Source organism: Myxine glutinosa, chromosome 2, assembly GCF_964187855.1.
Source record: "Myxine glutinosa chromosome 2, kmMyxGlut1.1, whole genome shotgun sequence".
Classification (NCBI taxonomy): domain Eukaryota; kingdom Metazoa; phylum Chordata; class Myxini; order Myxiniformes; family Myxinidae; genus Myxine; species Myxine glutinosa.
In genome coordinates this window covers 104719274-104738273 of record NC_136262.1, presented here as the reverse complement: position 1 = coordinate 104738273, position 19000 = coordinate 104719274, and the positions used below count along the sequence as shown (strand labels likewise).

Here is a 19000-nt window from a genome sequence, read left to right as displayed (position 1 = left end):
GTTGTGGACAGGTCAGTAAACAATCTGAGGTCAAGTTGTTGTGGACAGGTCCGTAAACGATCTGAGGTCCAGTCGTTGTGGACAGGCCTGTAAACAATCTGAGGTCAGGTTGTTGTGGACAGGTCCGTAAACAATCTGAGGTCAGGTTGTTGTGGACAGGTCCATAAACAATCTGAGGTCAGGTTGTTGTGGACAGGTCTGTAAACAATCTGAGGTCAAGTTGTTGTGGACAGGTCCGTAAACAATCTGAGGTCAGGTTGTTGTGGACAGGTCCGTAAACATTCTGAGGTCAGGTTGTTGTGGACAGGTCCGTAAACAATCTGAAGTCCAGTTGTGGACAGGTTCGTAAACAATCTGAGGTCAAGTTGTTGACAGGTCCGTAAACAATCTGAAGTCCAGTCATTGTGGACAGGTCCGTAAACAATCTGAGGTTAGGTTGTTGTGGGCAGACTCAGCTTCTGTTTTCTGAGACAAGATAGTGTAGCAGCATAGCAAACCTGTTGTGCATTTTGTGATACAAGCACCAAATTTGGCACAAATGTACATTAATATGTTGCGAACATTTTCAGATATTGGGCCACTTGAAATTCCGTAATTTTTTTTTTCAAATTTTTTCAAATTTCGTAATTTCAAATTTTTCGGGTGACACCGTCACAATTTCGGTCTTCGAGGCCGGCCGATATAGTGGGGCGACTTAGCCCAAATATTCAAAAGAATTGTGCATTTTGTGATACAAGCACCAAATTTGGCACAAATGTACATTAATATGTTGCGAACATTTTCGGATATTGGGCCACTTGAAATTCCGTAATTTTTTTTTTCAAATTTTTTCAAATTTCGTAATTTCAAATTTTTCGGGTGACACCGTCACAATTTCGGTCTTCGAGGCCGGCCGATATAGTGGGGCGGCTTAGCCCAAATATTCAAAAGAATTGTGCATTTTGTGATACAAGCACCAAATTTGGCACAAATGTACATTAATATGTTGCGAACATTGTGTGGTCAGCAATGAAGACGAGAGTCTGAATTACATGTATGCAAAAGACCTTGTGAACCAGTGAAGCAAATACACGGGTAAGCATGAATTAAATCTAGGGCATGATATAATTTCCATGATGTTTACCTCTACACTCAATGGTGGAAGGAGGTAATGTTTTGATCCCAGCTTGTCTGTATGTCTGTTTGTCTGTTAGTCCACAAAATTCCAGACAAAGCTTGTAGTAGTGGTAGTTGTAGTGGTAGTGGTGATAACAGAAATTGTTATATAGAACTGAACTTATATTATTATTATATGCAGAAAATAACTTCATTTCTATATGCCCTGCAGTGGACAGGTTAATTGGTTTATGCACTGAAGGGGTCACCCTGGTGTGCACTGCTGTGTTCTGCCTCACTGAGTTGTTCAGGTATGATGTACTCAGCACAAGCTTCCGGTCGGCCCGGAGGTGGGGGTGCGGGGCCTGTCACGGAACGTCAAAACAAACGGCCTGCCGGGGCCGCCCAAAAGTCGGGCGTGAGGGGCGCGTCCACTAATGGAACGCCTCTCGCTTCCCAGATCGAGGGCCACGTGGTCAGGAGAACCTCGTCCCTTCCGGTCACACTTTGCCTATCGGCCGGCCTCGAAGACCGAAATTGTGACGGTGTCACCCGAAAAATTTGAAATTACGAAATTTGAAAAAATTGGAAAAAAAAATTACGGAATTTCAAGTGGCCCAATATCTGAAAATGTTCGCAACATATTAATGTACATTTGTGCCAAATTTGGTGCTTGTTTCACAAAATGCACAATTCTTTTGAATATTTGGGCTAAGCCGCCCCACTAAGAGTACGTCATTGTTGTTGGAGAAATTTTAATTTACCTAATCGAATAAATATAATAAATAAAATAAATAGAATTAGTCGTTTGTCTCTATGTCTGTCTATCTGTTCGCGTTTTTTGCAAAGACCGCTTGGCTGACAACCACCACATTTGGCGCACAGACCAAGTCCGACCTGGGGATTCTCCTAAAGGTATTTTCATCCACCACCTCCGCTGTTAAAAGGCCACATTGCCCTCTTTTTCATTTATAAACAATCTAACAGCTATCACGTGGCATATAACATGGGCGAAGGCCAAGCTTTGTCTTCCACCCATTGGCTGGACAGCTGCCCCGACTCCACCCACATTTGTAACCTAACTAAATAATACGTTCGTCATTTTCGTGTTGCGGTGAGCCGAAGCCACCTGCGACGGTAAGTGTTGCACAGTATTCACAATCACCATGCCTTCCCTGTGTTTTCCCTTCATGGTAAAGCAAGTATGAGCCCATATTTGTCGATACACGGTATGCCTGATCTCAGGAAATATCACACCTGACGCTGGCTGCCTTTGGGCTGGAGCGGAAGCCCGCATTATTTAATTTTATGAAACATGCTGGATACTGCTTCCGATCTCTTTGAACAGAGGTCCCTATTGAGACCTCTAGCTCTTTGTGACGGGCCTCAAGCACAATAAATAAAGATCTCAACAGTCTCAACAGATATCTGCGATGTAAACAGAATTCTCAATTAAACTTTCCATGGTGAAGCCACATGTTTTCACGAGTTATGAATATTAATAGGGTGTGTTGCAGTTTGCCATTGATACTTACCAATTACTTCCGTTCGTAGAATGGGTATCCCAGCTAGTGTTAAATAAGATGGTGTATAAGAGTGGTGCTCCAGCCTACAAGGGGCACCACTACATTAGCAGCATGGCTGTGTCCCCAGCAAATGATGCTACCTGCAATCACACGTATGTGCTGCATACGAAAAAGATGTGTTTTCGTTCAAGAAAGACCCATATTCTCACTTTGTACCTTCATCAGGACTAGCAGGCAAATCTCCCAATTACTGTGGTCAGATTCTGGGAAAGGTAGTCTCTGGAGATCCTGGGCCTCACTATCATCTCAAACCACTCAGGCAGACCCTATCTCGAGGCAGGCCTCCTAAGCTGGCTGCCATCTTGGCATTCTTTGCAGCACCTCGTCCTTCCTCTGCCTTTCCCAGCTTATAACGTCATACAAAGTCCGTTATCTTGAGCTCTTCCCTATTGAATTTCATGTTAGCTGCCGACCTCATGAATCCTCGCGCTTCCATTACTGATATTTACTGCACTTGTTGAGACCCTTTTCTCAGCCTTCTCTTACACTTTCCTCTCATTGTGCTCCCTATTTTTCTCACCCACACTTTTTCCTGTTTCCTATCTTGTCTGTTGATCCATTGTCCCCTGCCATTATTATGCTCTTCCATGAGCCTCGATACATACATATATATATATAGATATATATATATATATATGCATACGTATATAATGATTTATTGCTTTCCTTGGTTTTCCAGATGATCAGTAAATCAGAAATATAATATTGTGGACAAGGCATCCTAATGATGAGGACAATACCAGACAATGCTGTTAACAGCTTTTAGTATATCTTTAGGCACTTACAGGATGAGGCCGATATTACCCTGGTTTAACAGCTTGGGGTGCATACACCCTGGTCTAAGAGCTTGGAATCCCTATAATCCTGATCTAACAGCATGACATCCATATACCCTGGTCTAACAGCTTGAATTCTGAAAACCCCGGTCTAACAGCTTGGAATCCCTAAAACCCGTCTAACAGCAAGGCATCCATATACATTGGTCTAACAGCTTGAGGTCAATACAACCCGAGTCTAACAGCTTGTAATCTCTAAAACCCCAGCCTAACAGCAAGGCGTCCATATATCCTGGTCTAAGAGCTTGGTACCCATACAATCCTGGTCTAACAGCTAAGAATCCCTAATATCCTGGTGTAAGAGCTTGGAATCCATAGAATCCTGATTTTACAGCATGGCGTACATATTACCCTGGTCTAACAGCTTGGAATCCATAAAATCCTTGTCTAACAGCTTGTAATCCATAAAACCCTCGCCTAACACCTTGGGGTCCATAAAATCCTTGTCTAACAGCTTGGAATCCATAAAACCCTGGTCTAACAGCTTTAGGTCCATAAAACCTTGGTCTAACACCTTGAGGTCCATAAAATCCTGGTCTAACAGCTTGGAGCCTATAAAATCCTGGTCTAACAGCTTGGAATCCATCAAACCCTGGTCTCACAGCTTGGAATCCATCAAACCCTGGTCTCACAGCTTGGAGCCTATAAAATCCTGGTCTAACAGCTTGTAATCCATAAAACCCTGGTCTAACAGCTTGGGGTCCATATTACGCTGGTCTAACAGCTTGGGGTCCATAAAATCCTGGTCTAACAGCTTGGAATCCATCAAACCCTGGTCTAACAGCTTGGGGTCCATAAAATCCTGGTCTAAGAGCTTGGAATCCATCAAACCCTGGTCTAACAGATTGGGGTCCATAAAATCCTGGTCTAACAGCTTGGAATCCATCAAACCCTGGTCTAACAGCTTGGGGTCCATAAAATCCTGGTCTAACAGCTTGTGGTACATAAAATCCTGGTCTAACAGCTTGGAATCCATCAAACCCTGGTCTAACAGCTTGGAATCCATCAAACCCTGGTCTAACAGCTTGGGGTCCATAAAATCCTGGTCTAACAGCTTGGGGTCCATAAAATCCTGGTCTAACAGCTTGCAATCCATAAAATCCTGGTCTAACAGCTTGCAATCCATCAAACCCTGGTCTAACAGCTTGTGGTCCATAAAATCCTGGTCTAACAGCTTGTGGTCCATAAAACCCTGGTCTAACAGCTTGTGGTACATAAAATCCTGGTCTAACAGCTTGGAATCCATCAAACCCTGGTCTAACAGCTTGTGGTACATAAAACCCTGGTCTATCAGCTTGCGGTCAATTTTACTCTGTTCTTACAACTTGTGATCTATATATCCTGCTCTAACAGCCTGGCATCCATATTTCTCTGGTCTCCTCCATATAAGGTGATCATGAAATTCCTATGGCCAGATGTAGGGGTTGGTTGTAGGTTTGCTAAGTTCATGCCTGATAGGTGGACCAGCCACTTTTGCTTGTGGTTTGCATTTAAGGTAATCACATAAAACAGGCTTTTATGTCCCTGCAATGTGCAGTTTGATGAAGCAAAACATATTGAAGACAACCTTAAAGAAAGAATGGAATGATGTATTGGCTTCATAGATACAGCTGGTATTGTAGAAAAAAAACAAAACAACAACAATAAAAAAGACAAAACGAAAACACAAATGAATATTAACAACGAAGGGAAGTTTGCTGTAACCAGCATTAGCCATAAGACAACTTAATATTACAAAGCTTCCATAAGTGACAGACTACGCAGTACGATTTCATCATTAGAGAAATAGCACAAAAGGTAGGACTGCGCATTGTCTGATATTAAAGCGAAATACAATGTTTTGGTAATATGATTAGGTTTATCTGAATAATAGATTATATTAATCCATATACACAACATACAGTAGTTTTACCAAAAGTTATTCCAACAATGATCAGCGTGATGGAGAGATCAATGGATGATCCTGTTGGGATGAATAAAGTCAGTTTGAACTGTTAAGGAACTTTACCCACCATAACAACTGCCTTACACAATAAGAAATGACCAGTGTAGAACTCCAATAAAGAAATTGTAGCACTTGGGTGATCTGTCCTCGACGTGATTGATGCCTCTGCTCTTATATAATCGATATCCGGATGGGTTACGTGCTTGAGAAGTCGTCTCGTAATCACACGGGAGTTGAAGTTACCGGCGTTTTCTGTGAAATGCAAAGCAATGGCACAGGTATCATCGATGAAGCTGAAACAAAATGGCGCATGCAATTAATGGTGAAACAAAAAAGCAATAGGTAGAACGACGCTCGTAAAGTGCATAGTTTCAACTCGCGTGCTCACTCTGAACACAAGTACCATCGTTAACCGAACACGCTACTATTATGACGCACTGCTACTGTGGCCCACATACCTGCATCATCCTTGCACTCTAATATATCACATACATTGCCATTATCCGAAGCTTTATTGATTATATTGATTCATTATTAGGATATTTAACGAACACTTCTGTGCAAATTGCATCAGTAAAGATGAATATGACTAACATTTTCAAACTATATTCCCCATGGCGAGTCAATCACATGTATGAAGTTTCGCATCGATCTTATAAGCGGTTCTCGAGAAGATTTTTTTTTAACGTTTTTATTTTCAAACCAATATTGACACCAGACCGCATGACCGATGACATCATAAGTTTGATTCTTCACTCGCATCGGGCCGTACATCAGATATATCAAGCTTCAGATTTTTCGGATAAGGATTTTGATTCAACCAATTATGGCTGGAATACCACTTAACTGATGACATCATCGTTATCACCCAATATACCACTTAGGGAGTTGATGACTTGTGGAAAGTTTCAATTTTTTGGGTTGAGCGGTTTCAGAGATCTCAATTTTTTCCCTTTAATCCAATATGGTTGTCATAACATGTGACCTATGACATCAGATTTATCAATAAAATATTCTCCCTGGGGAGTCCCTCCTATTTTTAAAGTTTTGCACCGATCTTAAAAGCGGTTTCAGAGAAAAACAATTAAAAGCGAAAATATATATAGACATGGACACACACACACACACACACACACACACACACACACACACACACACACACACACACACACACACACACACACACACGGACAATAGTCTCGTAACCCCTTCAGGGCAAGACTAACAAGGCATAAGATTGTTTATTTTCTTTCTGATGATGATGTTCCTTAAATCAACCTTAATTTCTCTCACTTAAGTTGGACAACAAAATGTGCCATGAGAATGAGATTGATAGAATGAGATTGATAATGAAACATGGCCGAACTCCATGTAGCATTATGATGAAGCAAACATGTGTCAGCATCTACAGCAAGTGGAGAGTGATTGAATTAGAAGGCACAGATTGAAGGTAACGGATGGTCTACTTATTCATTATCATCATTATCAATGTACCATACGTTTGAAAGAGCATTGGTGCAAGGGTTACCGTAGTTGGTTTGCCGTTGCCTTCCCAGCAGTAAGTCAGGGTAAGAATTTGTAATTTGTTCAGGGTGCCAGCGATAGCTAACAGCACTCACAATGATGCCTCGCTCAGCCTCTGAAACACCAGTTTGACAATATTTATAACTGTGGCGAGATTCAAACCCAGGGAGGATAGCTCAGAGGTGAGTGTGCGTACCTTTTAGCTACCCTGCAATCCCGACCGAGTCAGAGCCAATATTTTAACAATGGTACCTGCTGCATCCTCCCTTGATGCTCAGCATTTAGAGGTTCCCTACGGATAAACCCTATGGGTTAGCTGACCATGGGGATTGTGGGAGAAAAAAAATAAATGTTAACTTCCATTTTGATCCATGTATTTGTTGATCTATTTACTCACTAAAGATAGTCAATACTGACTTCATTCCAAATTTAGAGGGAAGATGTTTTGTGATGAAGAAGGTAGAAAACCTACCGGCACAGACTCGTAAGCCACAAAAGTTGCAACGGGTGATGTCGGATTCCCTGGACAATCAGGGCAATCTTGGGAGCCGAGCGGCTCTGTGATAGCTGGAGAGCTGGGTAGGTGAGTGGGTGAGGTCGTGCCAGGTAAGAGGGATGTGCAGCTGCCAACTATTCCGCTGTCTTGTCCACTGCCTCCTGATGGTTGTGAACTCGATCCAGAGCTCTCTGTTGCTGATAGCAAAGAAGGATGATGATTTTAACATTACAATAAAGCAAAAACGATTATAATATAGTTATTACTATTGTAATTTGGTATATTACTACATTATTTGGATGATTAAAAAAAAAAAAACTTGATTATTATGAAGTGGTGATGTAGTCTGGCAGAAAGGCGCCGAGGCAGCTGGGTAATGGTGGATGGATGTTAAGCTGGTATTATTTAATGGATGTTAATATTCCACGGTATCTTTCATGAAGAGATCCCATCCTGAACAAATTCAAATTCCCGGCTTAACCAGAACCAGGTTAACCTCATGCCTATCCAGATCGTTTGAAATACTTGGGCCAAACTTCTCCCATGGCTGAACCCACAAGAAGGTGATTAATTGTGGATATATCAGAGCAATCGTAGAATTACCAAATGATGAAATGCAATCAAAATGTAACAAGCGTTACGCCTAGGTCCCCCGTCGGTGAAGTGATCTGAGTTGACAAAGTGGAAGACGCAAGGCGGCCATCTTGGATTTTGACGTGGCGACACAATTTTCAATTGCGTTTTTCCTTATGCCTAGATACACCCACACACCAGATTAGACGTTGGTACTTCGCTTATTTTTCAAGATATTCCGCTCACAAGGTTTAGACATACATGGCAGCGGCCATCTTGGATTTTGATGTGGCGACCCAATTTTCAATAGCCTTCTTCCTTATGTGTAGATACACCCACACACCAGATTAGAAGTTAGTAGTTCGTTTATTTTTCAAGATATTTCGCTCACAAGGTTCAGACATATATATGGTGGCGGCCATCTTGGATTTTGACGTGGCGACCCAATTTTCAATAGCGTTCTTCCTTATGCCAAGATACACCCACACACCAGAATAGACGTTGGTACTTCGCTTATTTTTCAAGATATTCCACTCACAAGGTTCAGACATACATGGCGTCAGACATACATGGCGGCGGCCATCTTGGATTTTGACGTGGGTTGCACCCACACACCAAATTAGAATTCGGTCTTTCGCTTATGCATGCACGTACGCACGCCCGCACGCACGCACGGACGGACGGAAGGGAAAACCATAGTCCCCCTTTTGCTCTGCGGTGCGACGGGGGACAAAAATAACAACTCGAATGGTACTCGGTAGAGAGGATACCTCCACCAGGCTGAACAGTTTCCATATTGTATCCCACTGATAGGCCGGATCTAGATTCAGACCTGAACCAAAATCGAATCGGCTTGTTCTTGTCACCTAACCAACTCATGCACCAAGTTTTGTCATAACTAGTCTACAACTTTTTGAAATATCGTGCTGTAAATGGTTTTTGGCACTATCTCTCAATGGTGACACTAAAAAAGCTGCTGCGCATGCGCAAGATTGGTCGTCACGTCTCTTCAAAGCTGTCCCCGCGCACACGCTTTCGAAGTTAAGTAATTTTTCACAATTGTGTTTTTGTCGAATCTGTATCTTTCTTTCGGTGTATGTACCTATTGGGGTGACTTTAATAGGTTTCTCGGTGTTGGTTTTTCACACCTGTGTACAGAATCTTCGGTTTTTTCGTATCGTGTATTCTGAGGCCTAGTGTAGTACTAGTAGGCTACCGTGTCAGCCCGTGGCTTGAGCCTTTTGTTTTTGTCTCAGCGGTTCTTCGATCGCGCTGCAATTACTTTCGGTCTCTGTTTTTCACGGTCTTTTCACCCCATACTTCCTTGTTTTAAAATCTTTAAAAAAAAAAAAAAAAAAATTTCCTTCTCTGTTCTTATCCGTTTGTTCGTTCTTATTTGTTCGTTCGTTCTTCGACCACGTTGTTAAAAAATGTTTCATCTGTCCCCTGAAGAACTTTATTTTGTCATATTCTATAACACCTTTTTCTTCTTCTTCTATAAAAGAATGCTTTCGACTTGCTCACCAAATCTATTCATTCCCAAAAAAAATTCCATCTCTTACAGTGCATCTTTAATTCATTCCCTAAACTATCCAGAACTCCACCCATCCTTCAGCGTCCTCAAATGTATTTTTGACTCGAATGTCTCAAGAAACTCATTTTGCAATAAATGTTCGTTTCCCATTAATCGTACACTTTTCAAAATCCAATCTCACCCATTCCCTCCAAATCTTCCCCATCACCCATCTCTTTCAAATCTTCCCCCTTGCCCCTCCCCCCCCAAATCTTCCCCATCACCCATCCCTTTCAAATCTCCCCCCCTGCCCCTTTCCTCCTAAACTCCCCCCACACCCCTCCCCTCCGAGACTCTCCCTCACTCCTCCCCTCCGAGACTCCCCTCTCACCCCTCCTCAAAGCGTCCTCCCCGCTTCTTCCCCCTTCCAACTTTCACCTTCTTCTCCCTCAACCTTCTGCCTCACTCTTCCCCCTCCTCAAATAACACCTCACTGTGCCTCACCCAATCACCATCAAACCTTTTGGCCACCCCATTCTTCCCTTTCTCCAAGCTATTCTGTAATCTCTGACACACCTGCAACAGCTCTCCCTACCTCTTCCTCCTCTTCCACATCTTACCCAACCGCTCCCCCCCCTGTTCTGTATCCGATGCTCCCCCTTCCTCTTCCTTAACAGTATGGACCTCAAACATCTGGGGCCTTTGCTCAAACTTATCTGATCTCTCCATACAGGTTGCTTCTGACAAACCAGATGTGATCTGCTTAACAGAAACTGTCCTCCTTCATGATGTCTCTGATTCCTTGGTATCTTTCCCAGGTTACTCCCTCCTCCGGTATGATAGACCTGAGCCTCGTCCTGGAGGTGGGGTTGCTATCTTTATAAAAAAACTCTCTTCCTCACTCGCCCTGCACTGCCCTCTCTCCACCTCACCCCCAGGAATACCTTTGGCTACGGCTTCCCCTTCGCTCCCACCTTTTGTTCATATGTGTGTTGTACCGTCCACCAAACAGTGATGACTCCATCTACATCTCGCTGTCTGAAAATATGGACCAACTTCTATCTACCCATCCCAACTCTCTCTTCCTCATATGTGGTGATTTCAACTGTCACCATGCCAGTTGGCTGGGGGTGGGTACCTCTCTCACCAGCCATGGCTCTTCAGCAAAGGACTTCTGTGACTCACTGGGACTGACACAATCTGTCAATTTCCCAACCCGGATCTCAGTCAACGGAGCATCTTCTCTTCTGGACTTGGTTATGACTAACTTCCCTGAAAATGTCTGCTGCTCTTCTTCTGCTCCAATCGGCTCTTCTGATCATGTGCTTGTGAAAGTGGACATCTCTCTGACCATTCTCAGAGAGCCTCCTCAGCATCGACGAGTCTGGGATTTCACTCAGGCCAACTGGCACGGTCTTCAAGCAGCCATCAATCATCTGGACTGGTCTCCCATCTCTACTGCCTCTGACATCAACTCATCCTGGGAATTCTTCCAAAGTAAATTGCTCTCTCTCATGCACAGATTTATCTCATCTCGTCTTCAGTTGTCATACCCTTCCTCCCGTCCATGGTACATGGAATCTTGTGGTGAGGCTATTGCCCAGAAACAACTTGCTTTCGTCTCCTGGAAAGCAAATCCAACGGAAGGAAATCTCATTTCCTTTCACAAAGCCCGAAACAAGTGTGTGTCCACCCTTAGGAGAGCCAGGAAACAATATCTCTCCTTTCTCAGGACCGAACTCTCTTATCTGTCTCCCTCTTCCAAATCCTGGTGGCGTCTGGTCAAATCTGTTTCTGGTGTTTGTTCCCCCTCCATCCCCTCCCTCACCTCAAATGGCCACACGGCTGACTCCGCACGTGAAAAAGCTGAATGCCTCAACTCTGTGTTTGCCTCTAAATCTTGTGTCCCAAACCCATCCCTCTCTGTACCCACCGTACCCAGTCGTACCCAGCTGCTCCTGGACTCTGTCCTTTCCTCCTGACAAGGTGGAAAAGTTTCTGTCAACCCTCGACTCTGATTCTGCAACTGGACCTGACGGCATCAGCCCACGGATCCTAAAATCCTGTTCTTCTGCTCTTTCACTCCCTCTCTCTGTTCTCTTCACCCTCTCTTTTGCTCAAGGTCATCTTCCATCTGCTTGGAAATCTGCCAACATCACCGCTTTGCACAAAAAAGGTGCAAAAACAGATCCCAGCAACTACAGACCAATCAGCCTTCTCCCAATTATCAGCAAAGTCATGGAATCCATCATTGCTTCAGATATGAAATCTTTCCTCTTCTCCAATGGCTTGATCTCTGATCATCAATTTGGTTTCAGACCTGGACACTCTACTCTGGACATGCTGCTTCTGCTTTCTCAACAATGGATGGAGGTCCTCAATGCCAAACAGGAAATAATTAGAGCAGTCTCCCTTGACATATCACGTGCCTTCGATACGGTCTGGCACCCCGCTCTGCTCACCAAACTCTCCTCTTTTGGTATCCATGGAAATCTCCACGCATGGCTGGCGGACGTCCTCTCTAGTCGTAGTCAACGTGTGGCCCTGAATGGGTTTCTCTCATCTCCTCTTCCTGTTCAGGCTGGAGTTCCCCAAGGCAGTGTTCTGGGCCCTGTGCTTTTTCTGGTCTTCATCAATGATCTCTCTGACTCTCTTGAAAATCCTCTCTATCTCTTTGCTGACGACTCTACTCTCTGTCGCTCCATTCTTCATCCCTCAGATCGGCAGTCTGCAGCCTCCTCACTCTCTGCAGACCTTGACAAAATCACAGACTGGGCAAACAAGTGGAACATGTCTTTCAATCCTGACAAATCTCACACTCTTACGATGTCTCTCCGAAAAGACCGACTGGACAACCCTCCCATCCACTTTCTGAATAATCCTCTCCAAGAAGTTCTGTCACTCAAGCTTTTGGGTCTCACTATCTGCCATGATCTTTCCTGGCAAAACCACATTTCAAATCTGGCCTCCAAAGCCAGTCACCGACTGGGCATCCTCCGTCGTGTGAAGTCCTTCCTTGGCACACCTGAGCTCCTCACCACATACAAGGCTTTCATCCGCAGCTCAATGGAATACTGCTCTCCCCTAGCTCGCCTTCACGCTGTTGAAACCAAAGCATTCAGAATCATTGGAATCTCCCGCGATGAAGCTAACTCCAAGGGCCTCTCACTCACTCACCGCAGGCAGGTTGGTGGTCTTTCCGTCTTCTACCGACTCCTCTCTGGCCTTGCAACCCCCAGCTCTCTCTGGGCTCTGTCCCGCAAATATTCCTACAGGTCGCACAAGATCTGCCTGCAACCCTCTTATGGTTAAACTGCCAAAATCAAGACACTCTGCTCACCTTCACTCCTTCATTCCTCTTTTCTCCCGCCTCTGGAACAAACTCCCTCACTCTCTTCAATCCCACTCCACCCTCCAAGTCTTTAAAACAGCTGTTCACCACCATCTCTTATCTTCCCCCATCCAAAACCTTGATCTTTTCTACCCCCGCTAATTTCACCCCAATTCCACTTTTTTGAAATACCAACTTCTGTCCAGGAAGTCCTTGGTGTCCTTGTGTTTTATACTTCTCCCTCCCCGCCCCCCCCTCCCTTCCCATGCCTCCTCCCCCCGGGCCCTCTCCCTTCCACACATCTCCCTGCTCTCGGATGTTGTGTTTGTGTGCTTCCCCTTCTCTCCCCATCTTGTCTTCGGCTCCCTCTTTTTGGGTATTTTGTTTGTCTGGTTGATTTGTTTGTGAAGTAAATGTTAGCTCTTTCACGAGCCTCGATTCAGTATACAAAACAACAACAAAAAAAAATTCTAGTAATTGGATCCGGATCTTCACCAAAATCTAAGTAATTCGTCCATGTCACACACCCAATCTGTCCACCAAGTTTTGTCCGAATCCATTCGCAACTTTTTGAGATATCCTGCTCAAAGTCAAATGGACAGACAAACGGGAGAAAACATAACCTCTGTCTACCTTCGGTGGTGCAAGTAATTATAGTGAAAAAATCTAAAATATGCTGACATGCATACCGGTTCACAATGAAAGGGATAATCAATATTATTATCAGAGTTACAGGAGGAATATCTTAGCCACACAGGATCATTATCACAGGTAAATATTTTGGGAGATGAGAACCCGGTGCAAATGTTATGTCCATCGCTCTGTCTGTTGATTATGAACACTTGTTAACCTTCAAAGTTCAAAGATCTTCAAAGATCCGTGGTCTCTCTGTCTTCTTCCACCTCCTTTCTGGTTTGTCCTCTGCCCTCTCCGTGATTTGTCCCCCCTGGTTTCTACAAGGCGCACCCGGTCCAACAGCAACTCACTTCTGGTGACACTCCAAAATTCTAGGAACAGTGCTCACCTCCATTCATTTATTCCTCTTTTTTTCCTGCCTGTGGAACCAGTTTCCACTTCATCTTCAATCTCATTCTTCCCTCCAGGTATCCAATACAGCTGTTTACGACCATCTCAGATCATCTACAATCCAAAACCATAATATTGTTATGTTTGTGGGGGGTAGCGATGAAATACCTTAGGAAAGTCAGATTCATATAAATTAGCATGCTCCGAGTGTCGCATAGAAGAATCTCGATGTATCTCGAATGAAAGAATCTCAAATGTCCGGTGAAGTGTTTAGATGTCTTCACACAGAGGAGTGGAGTTGTGTTATCTAGTTAGGGTCTATAAGGTTAAATTCCCTTGTACCTGCTCGCCTCCTGTGATCTTTCCTTCGTCTTTATTACAACTAAAAAGCCCGCCAAGCAGCAGCAACAACTACAACCACACCGGCAAGCCCGACAGACCCAGCACAATTGCCAATCGGCAAGTAAACCCTGACGTCATGTGAACATTCCCAAACAGAGATTAGATTCCGCTCCCCTATGACTCGTGACGGAGAGGCCACGCCTCGACCTTTGTCATTGGGCGTCAAGCAAGGACCTGAGGCCCCATCCCGAACGACGATTGGTCATGGCCATGGACTGATTTAATGGGACGTCAGGATTGGTCAGCGAGGGACAACGAGAGGTGCATCCCCTTCCCTCGCCCTCTCTCGTTCTGGCTGTCCCCTCGAGTGGGCGCTGTTATCTCGGATGCGCTGGTGAGGAGACGTGCCTGAGCTTTGGAACTTTTGCAACGTTGGAGAAGGGTGTGTTGTTGACTGTGGTGCTTTTCGGGGGAGGAGAGAGCCGCATCTTGCTTGGCGGTGGAAGCGAGGAAGGGCCGGTTGACTGCTTGCTCACGCCTGTGCGTTTTCGGCAGCATTTGTTGGAGCGTTTCCCGTGCGGGAGGCTGCATGGACTTTCGACGACCACCAGGCTTTTGATGGCCGTTTAGGGACGCCAGGCTGAGTACCGGCCAACGCACCACACAAACACATTTGCTTTTATTTGTCTTCCCTTGTCGTGTCTCAGTGTCCATGTTGAGTGTCCCTCAGTTAGAATTTAGTTTCACCTCGCCATTTATTTCGTTTTTATTATCCTTGCCTTCATTTTATTAAATCCTTTAATTGTTGACTTTCAATTTCTTGTCCTGTTCGTTTCTTTATTCTGCGGGTTCGGATTAACCCCGTGTCAGCCGTCCGATCAGGTAAGGCTTAGTGCATTCCTGTGCGTGTGAAAAGATAATCCCACCAGTGTTCGAAGTACGCCTCGGAGTTAACAATGTTTGGCTTTCCATCGCCCTTGGGTGTTCACCACAGGGCTGACACGACAATATTCTCTACCCATGTTACCTCCCCCACCACCAAATTTCCAGTTTCTCCTTCCAGAGTTTGACTATGTATCCATCTTTTCCACACCCTGCATTCTCCCCTACCCCTCATTCTTACCCGCATCCCTCATTGTCCGTCTCCATCTATTTTGTCCCCCGGCCCTGCTGTTACTCTCCCCTCTCTTTATGCTGTTCCTTTTGTTCTATTGTATGCTGATCCGTTCTGGGTTATAGCTATTCCTTGTATACTTGTAAGTGTGCATCCATCTGCATTGGGTCCAATCCTTCCATTCATGTAATCTTTTATTCCTCATCACTTCTGATCCCTTAATTGTTTTGGTGGTTTGTGGTTTGTTTGTGGTTTGTTGGTTTGTTTGTTTTTGTTGGTTTTGTGGTTTGTGTCAAAACCCAAGGTGGGTAACCCGAACGAAGCAAGGGTGGAAATCACCCCATTTATGACGACGAAACGTCTGATGCCCGATGTGGAGATCGGTTTCTGAGGTTTGGGACATGGAATGTAGGGACAATGACAAGGAGATCAGGAGAAGTGGTGGAAGTATTGGTCAGAAGAAGAGTGGGCATATGTTGTGTGCAGGAGACGAGATGGAAGGGAAGTGGTGTGAGAATGGTGAAGGGTAGGCAGGGACAGAAATACAAGTTTGTGTGGCAAGGGTGCCCAGAAGGTGTGAATGATATAGGTGTCCTGCTTTCTGAGGAGTTTGTAGACAGTGTGGTGAGTGTGACTAGAGTGAGTGAAAGGTTGATGATGGTGAAAATGATGATTGGAAAGCTCTTGGTGAACGTCATCTCGGGATATGCTCCGCAGGTTGGTCGGAGCGATGAAGAGAAGGACAAGTTCTGGCGTGCAATAGAGAACCTGATGGAAAACGTGAAAGATGAGGAAGTTGTTGTGGTAGGAGGAGACCTAAATGGACATGTGGGAAGGAGAATGGACCGTTTTGAGGGAGTTCATGGGGGTTACGGATATGGTGTGAGAAATGGAGAAGGTGAAAGGATTTTGGAGTTTGCTGATGGAGCTGATTTGTAATACTCAGTTCCAGAAAGAGGATAATAAGCTTGTTACATACACGTCAGGTGGGTCGATGACAACCGTTCACTACCTGCTGGTGCGTAGGCGAGATAGGGGGCACCTCCAGGACACAAAGGTGATCCCGGGGGAGGAGGCTGTTTTACAGCACCACTTGGTTGTCTGCGACATAAGGGTGAAAGGTGCGAGGAGAGCTCGGCGGGTGAAGTACCAACCGAGAATGAAGGTGTGGAGGTTGAAAGAGGTGACAGTGAGGGAGGCATGAAAAGAGAGGCTGAGTATGGTAGAGGATGATGTGGTTGAGCTTGAAAGTGGTTGGATGTCAATGAAAGATAGTCTGTTGGGAGCAGATGGTGAGGTATGTGGATGGACAAAAGGATCACCGAGGCACTCGGAAACATGGTGGTGGGATGATAAAGTTGGATAGATGATTGACGAGAAGAGGAAGAAGTTCAAGGAGTGGCAGAAGGCGAAGGGTACGGGGGCAGAAAAGGCAGAGCATGAAAGTTATAAAGCAGCCAAGAAGGCTGCAAAGAAAGAGGTAGCAAAGGCGCAGGAGGCATGGAGGAAAATGTTCGGAGAACGCTTGGATTCGGAAGAGGGTCAGAGAGCGGTATTCAGGATTGCAAAGCAGATAGCGAAAGAGATTTGCGATGTGATGGGGGTGAGTTGCTTGAAGGATGAAGTGGGACAAATCGTTGTGGACCCAGATGGAATTAAAGGAAGATGGAAGAGATATATGGAAATACTATTGAATGCAGAGAATGAATGGGATGGCAACATCGAGAGTAACCCAGATTTAGGTCCGACAGAGAGATAACCGAGAAGGAAGTTGAGGAAGCGATAAAAGCAATGAAGAGGAGCAAAGCGGGAGGGCCGACAGGAGTTGTGGGAGATATGTTGAAGGCAGTGGGAAATTGCGGTGTGAAGAGAATGGCAGAGATCTGCAATCTGGTGGTGAAAGAAGGCCGCATTCCAGTGGATTGGGAACTGAGTACCCTCGTCCCTCTAAACAAGGGGAAGGGTGACCCTCTGGACTGTGGCTCGTATCGAGCGATAAAGTTATTGGAGCATGGAATGAAGGTATTGGAAAGTGTGTTGGAGAGGAGGATAAGGAAGAAAGTGAAGATTGATGAAATGCAGTTTGGATTTATGCCAGGAAGAGGAACGACAGACGCGCTCTTTATTGTAGGGCAGTTGCAGGAGAAGTACATGGAGAAGAGGAAGAAGTTGTTTCTTGGGTTTGTTGATCTGGAGAAAGCATTGATAGGGTTCCACGTGAAGTAGTGACATGGGCATTGAGGAAGTTAGGAGTGGAGGAATGGTTGATCAGAGTAGTGATGGCAATGTACGAAAGAGCACACACAGCTGTAAGGACGAAGGACGGGAACAGTGGTGAGTTTGAGGTGAAGGTGGAAGTGCATCAGGGGTCGGTACTAAGTCCACTACTATTTGTAGCTGTGATGGAGGTGCTGGCTCGGAACGTAAAGGAGGGTTTACCGTGGGAGTTGTTGTATGCATATGATCTGGTGTTGATTGCGGAAAGTATGGATGGACTGAAGGAAAAGATGAACAAGTGGAAGGAATGTATGGAGACAAAAGGTCTGAAGGTGAATATCGGAAAAACGAAGGTGATTGCAAGTGGTAAAGCATGTGGTGAGGTGGAAATAACTGGGAAGTGGCCGTGTGCTGGGTGCAGGAAGGGTGTCGGAGTGAATTCCATTCAATGTACAATGTGCGCTGGGTGGGTTCATCAAAAATGTAGTGGTTTGAGAGGGTCATTATCCAGTGTGGCAGCTACATTCAAGTGTAAGGTGTGCACAGAGGGAGCTGCAGATGGAGGAAATGTTGAGTTGGATCTTGGAGATGGCGTGAAGCTGGAAGGTGTGAAAACATTTTGTTACCTAGGAGACATGCTGAATGGAGTAAGTGGATCAGACTCGGCAACGGTTGGTAGAGTGAGATGTGCATGGAGGAAGTTTCGGGAACTGAGTGGCGTGCTGATGAGGTGGGGAGTGTCGTTGAAGCTGAAGGGAAAGGTGTATGCGCTGCATGTGTGAGAAGTGTTATGATTTATGGGAGCGAGACATGGGTAATGAACGTAGAGCAGCAACGAAGGCTGGAAAGGGTGGAAATGCGAATGGTTCGGTGGATGTGTGGAGTATCGTTGAGAGAGAGGAAGACAAATGATGAATTGCGAAAGATGATGGGAAAAGAGCCTGTGATGGATGCTGTGAAGAGAAACAGGTTGAGATGGGTTGGTCATGTGTTGAGGAAGGATGAAAGTGACTGGTTGAGAAGAGTGATGGAAATGAATGTAGAAGGAAATAGAGGACGGGGAAGACCGAGAAAGACTTGGCTAAAGATGTTCGAAGAAGAAATGTGGGCAAGGGGGTTAACAAGGGGAGATGCAGAAAATAGGGCAAAATGGAGAAGATTGTCATGGGGACCGCAGGGCTAACCCCCGCTCTTGCAGGGAAAATGGCCTTTAAAATGCCTGTTGTTGTTGTTGTTGACCCCCGAAACATTGTCCTTCTGCAATCGCCTTCAATGTATGTTTACAAAAATCTTACTTTCTTTTTAGAGCTTATTTTAGTTGGGAGGCATCTAGATATTATATCAGCAAAATGGAAAGATTGTGGACCCACTCCATATATGAAGCGTACACACCTCGTCTTCT

General features: G+C 44.9%; 1 protein-coding gene across 2 annotated transcripts in view; it reads right to left on the bottom strand.

Annotated features, from left to right (window-relative positions):
- Window positions 1-5085: 5085 nt before the first annotated feature.
- LOC137421474 (puratrophin-1) overlaps window positions 5086-19000 on the bottom strand; it is a 137836-nt gene continuing 123921 nt past the window's right edge. Inside the window, exons 21-23 of one of the 2 annotated variants that reach the window (XM_068107586.2) lie at window positions 7459-7679; window positions 7239-7302; window positions 5086-5714 (exon numbers count right to left, since the gene is read on the bottom strand). In XM_068107586.2, the coding sequence (XP_067963687.2) occupies window positions 7279-7302; window positions 7459-7679 (245 nt within the window). In that variant the 3' untranslated portion in view covers window positions 5086-5714; window positions 7239-7278. The remainder of the gene's footprint in view (window positions 5715-7238; window positions 7303-7458; window positions 7680-19000) is intronic. The other variant, XM_068107585.2, reaches the window with a different exon arrangement.